At 35.0% G+C, this 13307-nt stretch overlaps 1 protein-coding gene across 1 annotated transcript; it reads right to left on the reverse strand.

The window, feature by feature from the left end:
- Positions 1–70: 70 nt before the first annotated feature.
- W (protein white) lies at positions 71–13020 on the reverse strand. Its single transcript, XM_011189498.3, has 7 exons — positions 11839–13020; positions 2233–2476; positions 1508–2162; positions 1292–1423; positions 1050–1236; positions 850–981; positions 71–791 (listed from the first exon to the last, which is right to left on the reverse strand). The coding sequence occupies exons 1-7, from the start codon at positions 11911–11913 to the stop codon at positions 177–179; spliced, it is 2040 nt and encodes a 679-aa protein (XP_011187800.2). The 5' UTR covers positions 11914–13020; the 3' UTR covers positions 71–176.
- Between the last annotated feature and the right edge of the window lie 287 nt (positions 13021–13307).

Raw genomic sequence — 13307 nt, forward strand, 5'->3', positions numbered from 1 at the left:
AAATATAAATTTTAACAATTTATATTTTTATTCATCAAATAAAAAAATAAGAAATAAGAAAAAAATCAACGCATGTTGCCAAAAGTATCGTTTTATTATATGAAAAAAATGCATACAAACTAAATATTTAATACCGAAAAAACTAAACTGGAGAAATAGCATCCTTCCTCCTCATTTTACTCCTTGCGTCGAGCGCGCACTGTTAGTGCTATATACGCGGATATCCGAAAACCTACAATAAGCAAAGCCAATCCAACAAAATCGAACGGCAAATCACTTGCCGAAAAGTTCAACGTCTCCAGTATAACCTCGCCAGAACTAGGGCAAGTTGTATTCGATGAAGTGCAAGTAATTTCTCCCGCTTTCACATCGGCCCACTGATTGATTAACAGTCCTTCATTAGCATAACGGAACCATGATAAATACGACAGCCACTTGAAGTACACCGGCACCGAGCCGGAGTTCAAGAAGAAGCCGCCGAAAAGTAGAAATGGTATTATAACAGGTGGACCCACGGATAGCGCCATTGAAGTCGACGAGCAGGCGCATGAAATCAAATAACCGAATGAAGTCGACACATTGGCAACTAATGTAACAAGCGCCAGTGCTGTCAAGAAATGATCGACGCCAGGACGTAGGCCAATCATTGGATAGGCGATAGCTGTAAATATGAGTGGAACAATCAAGAAGAGTGGCAGTTCGGCAATGGTTTTTCCAAGGAAGTATGTGTCACAGCGATAAAGACGACTGCGCGTCTCACGCATGAACACTGGCAGTTCGGATGTGAAAACCTGTAAGATTTCATGTTTTAATGAGCACAAAAGTATAAATATGTGATATGCTACTTACAGTTATGGTGGCGAATGCATTTTGAAAAGTCATATTAGTTAAGAACAAGAAAATGGCACCGTTAATGTTCATGACACCGACTTGGGTTAATTGTTGTCCCAGAAAGATCAGTCCAATGAGCACAGCAACCATCTAAAATGAAAGATTTATGCGTAAAAAGTCACAGGCGATCTCTTTTTACACAAGAGTGATGCTCGTACCGTCGTTTGAAATAGGCGCACTTTCACTAATAACGGTTCCTTCAACACAGACAGCCATGAGCGCCATAGTACTGCACGAAACTGCATAAACCATGAAGCTTTGTATGTGAAACCATTCTCGTCCTCTTTGGGTAAGCCATTGGATTTCTCCAGTCTTTGAAAATTCTGCTCCATCTCGCGAGAGACCCTAGGAAGTGTCAAATATAGGAATTTGCAAGAATTTGTGTGCGTGAATTACTTACTTTCCAACGGCAAAATTATCACAAATTTTGGCTATGCGCTCACGGGACTCCGCTTCCCGGCCAGGTACTACAGCCAGAACTTGTACGTAAAAATCTGCTGGATTATAATTGTTTGGGCATTGAGCGCCGATGCTGGGAAAGAGAATGAAGAAGTTTGAATATAAAAGTAACGAAAACTTAGGTTAGGTTGAATGTGTATACAACACGGACACTTACTATGAGAAAAAGTCCACAGCTTCACCGGGTGTACCAAGAAATGCAACTCTACCCTCTGCCATGAGCAATATCTTATCGAAAAGTTCAAATAACTCAGAAGATGGTTGATGTATGGTCAATATGACTGTTTTGCCTTTCTGCGACAGTTTCTTCAGCACTTGTACCACGCTATGTGCCATAAATGAGTCTAAACCCGAAGTGGGTTCATCACAAATCAGTAGTGGTGGATCCGTCAGCGCTTCCGAAGCAAATGCCAAGCGTTTGCGTTCGCCACCGGATAAGCCTTTCACACGACCCGGCACACCAATCAAAGTATTCTGGCATTTACCCAACGACAGATCTTGTATAACCTGATCGACACGTTGTACCTTTTGCTTTTGCGTCGTATGTCTTGGCATACGTACCATGGCCTGGAAGATGAGATGCTCTCGTGCAGTTAATGAACCAATGAACAGATCGTCCTGTTGTACATAAGCACAGCGTGCTTGCATTTCTTTGGCATCAATTGGATTACCATTCAGCATGCGTACAGTGGACGGCGATATTTGTACACCTTTCGATGAGCGAAAAGCAATCGCATTCAGTAGTGTTGTTTTACCGGCACCAGAACTGCCCATAACCGCTAGCAATTCACCCGGATAAGCGACACCGGAAACTAGAAACAGAAGTGTAGAGTATCTTGAGTGTAAATGCAATTATAACTAAATACACTTTTTCTTTATTACCGTTTTTCAAGAGGTGTTTGCGCGGCGCCGGAATATGACGTTCATTACAGAAAACACCTTTTACACGATTCAGCAGTTGTTTCCAACCCGAACCCGGCTGATGCACAGCACCGAACACATCCAAATTATACCAAGAGTAAGTGAGATTATCCGTGGTGAGCGTAGGCGACGGCGGTGAGAGTGTACCGTAATTTTTACTAAACCCCTGATTTATGGAGGATTGCTCGTAGGACTGCCCATTGTTCTGCGGAGAAAAAAAACATATTATATATGCAATTTAAAATTATTCGCTAATTTATGTTTATAGTTGGCGAAAATGCGGGCAAAATACTTAAATTAAGAAAAGAACATTATTATTTATGGCAGATTTCGGTATTTCAAACCTTTTAGCCACTTTGGAACAAAATTAGAACTCGCTGCTGAATATAAGCCCGCAAGGAAGAGTCTACTAGTCGCCAAGCTGAACAATCTCACCGCATATCTTCTGCCGAAAATTGGCTTAAAGTAGTTTCCCACTCACGCTTCAACATAATATATGACTAAACAAAATTATAACATAAATTAGGAGGTCCAAATGGCGCATAAGCCGCGTCAGCGCCTGCTTAAAGCGTAAATTGGATTTTTCTCCAAGAATGCTGTAATTTGTAGTACAAAAAAGGCTATTCTGCTGTTAACATCAATGTATGTATGGTTGGTTGTGCGGTTAAGCAAATTCAAAAGCACAACAGCAAAGAACTTCAAAGTAAAATGTAATAATAAAGAGGAAAAAAATTGCAAATTGTTGGTGTAGGCATAAAAAATTATATACGCGCACAAATCTTAAAAGTTCACTACCAGCAAGCTTGTGGGCTAAAACTTAGTTAAGGGGCTTAGGCTAAAGTGCCTACAAACATTAACAGATTGTTTCACAAATTAATTGGTTTGAGCATAAAGTTGTTAAGGCATAGCCAGTGAATGAATAATGTGTGTTTGTGTGTATGCTCCGTTGAAGTTAAAAGTTTATATTGTAGTTGAACAGCTTCTTAATACGTGTTTCTTCTTTAGAAATACTTGTATGTAAATTCTTGCAATATCCTCAAACAAGCTTCCAATCATATTTGTGGCTTTCTATTTTATACATTGCCGCAAAGGAATGATTGTGAGTTTGTGAATTATCCTTAAAAAGATAGTTGATTTTCATGAGAAAGTATATACATACATATATGTATATTATAAATATACAACTATTACCAACATTACTTTATGCTTAAGTACACTGATGCGTAGGTGGCACAGATTTTCAACACAAGTTACCCATCCATATATTTTCTGCACGCTTAGATTTCTTTTATTTAGCTCATTTTCCCATTTTTTCGAATTCTTTTTGTAAAAATAGTTAGCCAAAAGTATACAGCATCAAAAGAATTAAAAATTCACTAGCTCTTCTTGATATAATCTCTTTTCTGCTGTTGAAAAATGCCAATTATCCGCATGATTATGCATATTTGTCAAAAATCTCTCCAATTTCCAATAAGAACGTAAAAATAAAGCAAATAGCAATAACTGACCATATCCGTGCTACAAACGGTAGTTGTAGTTGCCACGTTTTTCACATTTGTATACATATTTGAAATTACCATCTATCATCTGATCATATCCGCTTTGTATACTTTCGCTTTCAACATCCTCCTGTGCAAATGCAAGCTTGAGCTTTTTTTTGTAATTATTATCTGGCAACCTTACGTCTAGCAGTTGGAATTAAAGTGGAAAGTGAAAAGAAGCCAAAAATTTAATTGCGCGTTTAATTGCCGGTAAAATTGTATTAAGAACTGTAATTTGTTAATTTGTGTAATGTTTATAGTGTATTTAAGTGTATGTGAAGTGAAATAAACATTAATGCAGTGGACTATGTACGCGTAGCAGTTGGAAATTGAAATTGCGTACAACTTGGAGGCGTCAATGGTGAGTGAATGTAATTGTGTAGTTGTTGTAGTTGTAGGTGTAATGCAAATATTGGAATGCGGCGTCTGCAAATATGGGTGCTGCACAAGAATGATTGAATTCTAATACTTTTGGTGCTGCAGATGTTGTATGTATATTATATGTATGTACGTTTGTATGTAAGTATGCATGTATATTTGTTTGCATATTTGTAATCGTCAATTGCTTTTATTTCAGCATAGTTTCTGTTGTGTGTGTTTGTGTAGTGTTTTAATAAGCAAATACAAATTTACTTGCACTGAAGCCAAAGGTTAACCTCGAAATTACTTTTTTAGCACTTGATTTAGCGGATTATCACTGCAACCGGCTTTTGAAGCATCTGTTAACAACATTTAGTACAAGCAACTGTTTAGTGCTGTTTAATTGAATTTCGGCAGCCGCCTTTTACTTTGTTAGACCAGTCGGAAGTGTAGTTATTTAATACCAACATTTCATACAGCTGAGTGCCGCTTAAATTTGTTTGTATATACACTTTTATTTATAATTTTTTTGTTTGTGCAACATTTCATGTCTCATTTAAGCTATGCACGTAAATAAGCCAGCATCCCCAACTTGCTTACCCTCCGCTAAGAAGCATATTATGCTGCTGCTTGTTTCTGCTGCTTCGTCAGACTCACAGGATGTGTTGTGTCTGCATTTTTTTAGTATTTTCGTCGACTTAACGCCATTATTTTTGCTTTCTTTTTTACATTTAACGGATATTAAATTTTCACTTGATAATTTTTCTTGCCGCATATTGCGCTTATTTATTCCCCCTGACTTACACAAATTAATTGCATGGCATGCCTAAATGTGCACACAACTTTTATACCCACTCCACCATTATTGGATAGAGGCTTGCCTGTTATACTTAACATGTACTTGTATTTCGGCATTCATGACCCGCGTCAGTCAGGTCCAGTTCTTAGCTATTATATTACTTAATACACTAACAGCGTGAGTCAACACACCATCTGCCTGCCCCAGGGGATGCTGTGTAATTGTGAGAAGGCGAAAAAAAACAAGAAAATAAAATTGCACCTCACACCTGCTTTGGTTGCTTTGCCTAAATTATTCGGTTCTTCATATCACATCGTTGCCGTTGTGTTTAACGATGTTTTTCGTTATTCTTTTTATGATTATTACTGCCAATTTTCATCTAAGTTTCAACAAACTGCAGAAGTGACCACAGGCTCACGTATAAATTGCATAGCGTCGTAATGTAAATAGGTGGTGGTGTGTGTGTGTGTGTGTGAAGATGTGCAGTGAAATTGTAATTGTAATATTCCTTTGTGGTTTTATAACACATTATCGAAACAATAACAACAAATGCGCAAAGTACACAGTGTTAAGTAGATATTTGTTGAGGGAAATTAGATAATTTTAAATAAAATATGTCTATAGCTTTTTTCATTTGTTGTGTGTGTGTTTATTGTGTTGGTATAGCTCAGAGGTAATTTAGTGTAATTATTTTTTTTTTTTTAACTTTTTTGCTCTTATAAACCATGTCCGTGTGAGTTTTTGCCTTTTGCTATGTTTTATATTTTTAATTGTTAACCAATAATATTATTTTTAGTTTTAGTTCGGCATTATTCTGTTTGGTTTGTGGTTTATTGTTATTTTAATTTTTAGAAATATTTTCTACGATCTTTTTGTTGCTATTTTTGTGGTTTACTGTAACTTTGATTTTATTAAAAATATTTCCCGTGCTTTTTTTGCTATTTATTATTGCTTTTTTATTGAAAATATTTTCCGTTTTTTTGCTATTTTTGTGGTTTACTGTTACTTCAATTTTTATAAAAAATTTCTGGGTTTTTTTTCGTGGTAGATTGTTGCTTCGTTTTTAGAAAAATATTTTCCGCGTTTTTTTGCGATTTTCAACGAGTTGGTCGGCTGTCTTCAAAGCTTAGCTTCACTTATGAATGCATGCTTGCTGAGTCTGCAATGTGTCAGAGGGTGACTTTAACTAACGCGTTGGCTTGACACTTCATGCATGGCCAATTGGTCAACGTTTGGTGGCTTTTTGGTTGCGTTTGCAGTGAAACCATATAAAAAGCACACACGCAATTGACAATTAGCGGTTAAATTTGTGAAAAGTTTCAGTTGAATTTGAGAGTTGTGGGAAAATATTTCAGCGCTGTGACAGTTAACATTTAAAGTATGCATGAATTTTTATTAATTTTTTTTTTAATATATTCCAGCATTGAAATCTTTATTCAGCATGAAACTCAACTACTGTCACCCTAAACGCATTTAAATAAACTCGTCTAAAATGAAGTAAATGCTAGATAAAAGGTGTTTGTTATCAATTTTTCACTGCGTGCTAACTCAAATGCTAAGCAATCAAGATAAACTTTCGTTCCGTGCTTCTAAAGATGCATACGAATACCTTTATAGTAGAACATTGATGCTCAGTTTTTATTTTTCATGGTTATAACATCACATCAACTGTTTAACAGTCATTAAAACTGGTGTCTTTGATAAGGAGAATACATATGTACATATGTACTTAGTTTATTGTGATTTACTATATGCATTTTCACTTATGTATTCATGCGTTTATCTATGCATATTTAAATATGCTGTTGCATTAAAAGTAAAAGTTAACACAATTTTATGTGATTCAAGATAAAATGCCATGTGATAAAAAAATTATTTAAAAAATTTAAATATGCGTGTTGAATACGTACGCACGTGTTGAATACGTACCCTTGTATGATATTTATCCAGACACTATTTGCTTCTTTTTCGAAAATTTAGTACTACTTATATATCTTATTACGATTGAAGCAGCAAATATAAAAAAATTAGAAATTATATCTTCATATTTTTCTTTTCTTCTCTTAATTTCACACATTATTCATTACAATAATTACAGATCATGCACGCATTCACAATATTATTAGAGAAAATATTTATTAAGACGCAAATACATATGTATTTAATATAAGCATGGAGACAATCAGCCACATTGCTCATCTAAGCGTGTCATCTACGTGTAGTATTTCGTGCCTCTACACACTTACGAATCTATTCGTTTTTCGCTTGACTTAATCAATTGGCTACCTCAGAGTAGTTTGAGTAAGATAATACAAGTATATAAAGCGTTGTAGTTGGGAGCGCTTTCCAACGGCGCCTAAAGGTAACCGCAAAATAAATACTCGCATGAATGGCATTTTCAAACTATATAAATGCATTCGTAAAGTTATGTAAATATGAGGCGTAACCCGGTAGGAAGTTGATTAGGAGGATTTTGAAAAAATCATTTTTTTACTCTCAAGCATTACCAGTAAAGATGGGCTTCATATTTTCGATATTTTTGCTAAATTAAGTGGTGGTCTTTATGAAAGTTTATTCGAATATGTAATATCAATACTATTAAGCCCACATCGCAAACACTGTTATATACCTTATTTCCAATTCGATTTTCCAATTGGGTATCCATAGAGATATAGTTCCCATACCGGTGAAATAAAACCGCAAAACCGTTAGTTACGCTTTACGGTACGCATGTTTACTTTGTAACTATTAAGAAATGCATTCATATTTATTTATCCATGAATATAAATAGATATGGGCACTAATACACTTGGACATATTTACTTTGGAATGCATAAATAAATAGAATAGATCGACAAGTAATAAAGAATTCTATTGACACATTTCTCATCAATGTCGGCAGCAAATGCAGTTACATATGTATTTATTTATAGCATTCGACCACCCACGTAGAAAAATATTGAATATTTCCATAAATAACATAAAAAAAATAAAATGTAATTAAGATGGACTACTTTAAGTTCAGGTATGGTCAGTACTTAGGGAATGGATTATTAAATATATACAATTTTTTTGAGTCCCTTTTATTTCATCATATAATAAGGTATTTACTCGTTTTAGCCGGTTTTATCTACAACCTCTAATGCAGTTGACGCATATCTTGCACAAGATGTCATTTAGATAATGTGAGGCGAGTTAATGCATGGGTGAAAGGCATATATCTAGGCTTAATCTATACCAAGGGGTTCTGATAACAAATACGCTTACAGATGTTATAATATTTCATATGGCATCTAAATGAGCGATACAAGTGAAGGGAGTGGCATTATACATATCATCATTATGTTCTGTTAAAGATGAAAATAATGAAGCAGTATTAGGAGTACCAAACCTGATTAGGCTAACCGAAAGATGTTCTTTTAATTATATATTATAATACTTCATATATTCAGCTAGAAGAAAAATACATTTAATTCGACATTCGGATACTATAACCTTAGTTTAACTAATAGTTTTTGGTCTATAATATTTGTAAAATAAAATAATATGAAGTGTAAAAACCTTATTAAGAAGTTGTCTTATGGATATTTCGTGTAAAATTTAGTAGGCATTGGTTAAATAATCTAGGAGACATGCATTTTTATTCAAAAGTGGGCGTTTCCACGCCTATAGTAAAAGTTTTGAGCTGACCATAACCTAACATTTGTTCTTCAACATATATTTCTCGTTTCTACTCATATTCATAACATATAGTTATCGCACTGTGAGATATAGGTGTTACTCAATAACTGTAAATAATACAATTTGCAAGCTAATATTATTGGAATCAAGTTCATAGAACACTTTTAGAGAGAAGTACTATTTTTTAATTCATAAAACACAGGATATTGTTGGAAGTGTCTCGGCTTAAGTGGTTAGGTGGGTTTCAAAATTTGGAAATTCTTTTTGTCATATTAAATAGTACAATATCTGTAGAATATCCAAAATTATCAAGTCGATCGAAATAAAATTCTAAGAGATAGAACCTTTGAAAGTTCCACCCATCTGATAGGGCTTAGTTAGAATGTAAAACTTTTAACGCATTTATCTCAAAATTCTATTTTTTAAGTCGGTGGACACGATTTCTCAAAAAGTTATGAAGCGATTTTTGTTTTTAATTTTGCACACATCTTTGGAATAACATTAACTAGTTAATGAACGAAGGATTTTTATACTCTCGCAACAAAAGTTGCTAAAGAGAGTATTATAGTTTTGTCCACATAACGGTTGTTTGTAAGTCCTAAAACTAAACGAGTTAGATATAGGGTTATATATACCAAAGTGATCAGGGTGACGAGTAAAGTTCAAATCCGGATGTCTGTCTGTCCGTCCGTCTATCCGTCCGTGCAAGCTGTAACTTGAGTAAAACTTGAGATATCTTAATGAAACTTGGAACACGTATTCCTTGGCACCATAAGAAGGTTAAGTTCGAAAATGGGCGGAATCGGACCATTGCCACGCCCAAAAAATGGCGATAACCAAAAACACATAAAGAGCTATACCTAAGCCATAAATAAAGTTATGAAAATAAAATTTGGAATATAGGATCGCATTAGGGAGGGGCACATTTGAATGTAATTTTTTTGGAAAAGTGGGCGTGACCCCGTCCCCAAATAGGTTTTTTGTATATATCTTGCAAACCAATAAAGCTATATAAACCAAACTTTCTGCAGTCGTTTCTTTTAGCCGTTTCCTTATACAGTCCAAAAATGAAAGAAATCGGATAATAACCAAGCCCACCTTCCATACAACGGTTAGGTTGAAAATGACTAAAAGTGCGTTAACTCACTAACGGGAAACGTCAGAAACACCAAATTTTACATAAGAAATGGCAGAAGGAAGCTGCACTGAGATTTTTTTACAAAATTGAAAATGGGCGTGCCGCCGCCCACTTATGGATCGAAAACCCATATTTCAGGAACTACTCGACCGATATCAATGAAATTTGGAATATAATATTTTCTTGGCACCCTGATGACACGTGTGGAAAATGGATGAAATCGGTTCACAACTACGCCTACTTCCTATATGACTCAATTTTGAATCCTTCTGATTTTTTTACTTTATAATGTATACATAAGGAACAGATAAAGATAGCGAAATAAAACTTTACACAAATACTGTATTTGAGCTGTGACATGAAAAATTGTCAAAATCGGACCATGACTTTTCAAGGCCCCTGATATCAAACATGAAGAACTTAGTGCCTAAGGGTAATTTTTCACCGAAAATATATGGAGGTAAATCTCTAAATAAATTGCGAGAGTATAAAATGTTCGGTTGCACCCGAAATTAGCCATTCCTTACTTGTTTCTATTGTTATTATAACTATTTTTTCGTGGCATTTTATGTCGAAAATTTTGTTTTTTGTTAAAAATTTGTCAAGAATTGAAATTTTTATATTTTTTTCCTTCGTTCTTTAACTAGATTTATTTATGTATATACTATCGAAATATTTTTGGTTTACTGATGGGATGAACCAATAATGAGTTATGCTGTCTACGGTAAGAGTTTTTTTCGGACCGGTCGTGGGAGATGAAGTGCCAACCGCTGAGTTTTCGGAATTTGAAAATGAAAATTTCACAAAATACTGCTTAAATAATTAACCTATTCCATTTGGCTATTCCTATTGGTTTCTATATTACTTTTAGAACTTTTTATCTGTTGAGTAATAAAAAGAATTACACTATCTCTAAGCAGAAACCTCAGCCAAGCATACAGAAATATCTACATAGATCTCGTTTTTAGATGTTCGAGATTCCCAATAAGACAGGATATGAGATATTAGATATTACCCATAAAGTATGTCGTTAGGTTTACATTAGAAAAACAAAAGGTTATATTATCTATTATTTCAAACTTTTCTTATTCAGGTTATCCACATTAACTGATATTGTTTTGTATATATAGGGTCTTTTTAGAGACATTGCGCAGTTTTCTATTAAGGAATCTATTTTCTATCAAGAATTATAATTAAAGCAGTATTGTCTACCCACAATGTATAGACGGTTGGGGCGTGGATTGGAGCTGTAGCAGTTGTTGCAATTGAAGGGTCTATTACGATATCATCCTATACAGGCATAATGCCTGTACCTCCATGTATGCGTGATGAGTCCCCTTATATGATACTCTTATTATTATTTCTATTATATATCTGCTTAAAAAAATCCAAAATTAATAAATTAAAACATTAACATTACTTTTTCTCTCCTTTCCAGGTACACAGTCGCCCCTAAACAAGCGGTAAGTGATTTTAATTTTTCCCTTTTTTACTTTTTGCTTTTTAATTTTTATATTTATTTCCACGCTATTTCACTCAACAACAGCGTCTTTTCAGTCATTTGCTCTACTTAGCTGCATTACTTTTTGCCGATTTTTTTTTTTCGTTTGTTATGCCAAATTGCGCTTGCCTTCATCAAGTCCAACACGCGCGGGCATATTGGACCGTTACCATTGCTGTCTGTTGTGCTGTGTCTCTATTGGCTTGCTTTCTATTTTGTTTTTTATCTTTTTTGATTTTTTGTATTTTTTTTTGGATTTTTTTTATCCTTTTGATTTTTTTGTTATTTGTTTACCTAACAACTTGTCATTTGCCATTAGAAAAGTTTGTCTACATTCATTGTATGAATGCCTGTCTGTCGGTCGTTCTGTCTGCCTGTCGTCCTTGTGTCTGTCCATTTGTCGTAGTTGCCTTCGTTGCTGGTACTCTTCAGCTGTCTTTCATTTGCCTCATCATTTATTTGTAATTCGTACATCTTTACGGCCAACTTACAGTTACATTTGTACTTCTCTCTCTGTGTGTTCGTTTGTTTGTATGTATTTACTTACATTATCCAAACTTTCGGCCGATGTGCTAGTGGCCTTGCCGCCTCTTATTAGCACCTCCTGATCCTCCTGACCCATTTTAAAAGTTTGCTGTTGTTGTTGTTTTTTACTTTTACGATTTTTGTTTGATTTTGCACTTTTTTGTTGCAACTTTTTCCACTCGCTTTTTTATCACTTGCCCCGTTTTTTTCGGTGCTCTTTTTGCTATTTTAATTTTATTTATACTTTTTTCTCGCGCCGCCGACTGTCTGCCGTCGAAAAGTCGTAATTTGGCGCTAATACAACAATGTAACGGCGTGGGCGTGGGCCAAAAAAAAGGTGAATAAATGAAGATAAGTTGTCAAAAGTAAGGAATTTTTACACTTTTCGTGAAAAACTTTGCATTTTTTTGCGTCTCGCAGAGGTTGGATATTGATGCTAAATCAATTAATGGCAATTAACCGGAAGTTTGGATTCAAAACAAACTTTTAACGGTATTCTCTGTTGCTTTTCTTTTTGTTTTTTGGATGGGGCTTTTAGTATTTTTTCATTACACTTTGTAATTTGCACATTAAATTGGCGTAAAAAAGTGCAATTTATTCACTTTCATTCAGCGCGTTTCATCTATTTTCATTAAATTCGTTTTTTTGTTTTTGTATTTTTTTGAGTTTCAATTTCACTTAAGGTTGAGTAAATCACTTCCGCGGACTCACGACGTTGACAGCGACGCTGACGCAGCGTTGCTCGAAAGAGTTCACCAGTCACGGTTAGGCAGGCTGCAATTTCATATCACTCAGTGTTTGCGGAGTCTTTTTTTCTCACAATTCGTTTCTATTTCACTTAATTTCCTTGCGGTTTCGCTGACTTTAATACTAATTTGAAGGCTTTTTGTCTCACACTTTTTTTTCAAATTTTTTTATTTTTTTTTCTGGCATAAATATGTCTAAAGACTTAAGCCGCAGTTCATTGACGCTTATAAATAGTTAGCTATATGCATATATGCGTCCTTCGCACCGCCACAAATAACCTCGAAAACACAGCTATATACCGTCACACATAGGTAACATATGTATGTGTGTGTCTTCTAGCGCTTCTTCTCACTTCTTTTTCTATAAAAAAAAAAATTTAACCTCAAAAATTGCCACTTTTCAATTCCAACCAGGCGTTACTATGCACTCCCACTGACTGCATTCAACTGAGCAAACGCGTCAGGTTAACGTTTAGTAAGGCCCAGCGCCAAAGCTGCAACGTTGTTGGGCAGATTAACTCAAATGATGCTCACCGTTTGTTGTTGTTGTTGTTTGTTGGGAGTTGAGCGGCTAAGGAACTATTGCGGCTTCCAGTTGCGTACAAATGCTATTTGTTGTATTTGCATTGTTGTTGTTGTTTTTATGTGGTCTCAAACGTCAGTTGAGTGATATTTGCTGACAGTCCGTTTGCTTGTAAAGGCGCGTTACGTTTGCTTTTATTATCTGAAATTCATTTGAATATGA

The sequence above is a fragment of the Zeugodacus cucurbitae genome, chromosome 5 (assembly GCF_028554725.1).
Source record: "Zeugodacus cucurbitae isolate PBARC_wt_2022May chromosome 5, idZeuCucr1.2, whole genome shotgun sequence".
In the NCBI taxonomy this organism is placed as follows: Eukaryota; Metazoa; Arthropoda; class Insecta; order Diptera; family Tephritidae; genus Zeugodacus; species Zeugodacus cucurbitae.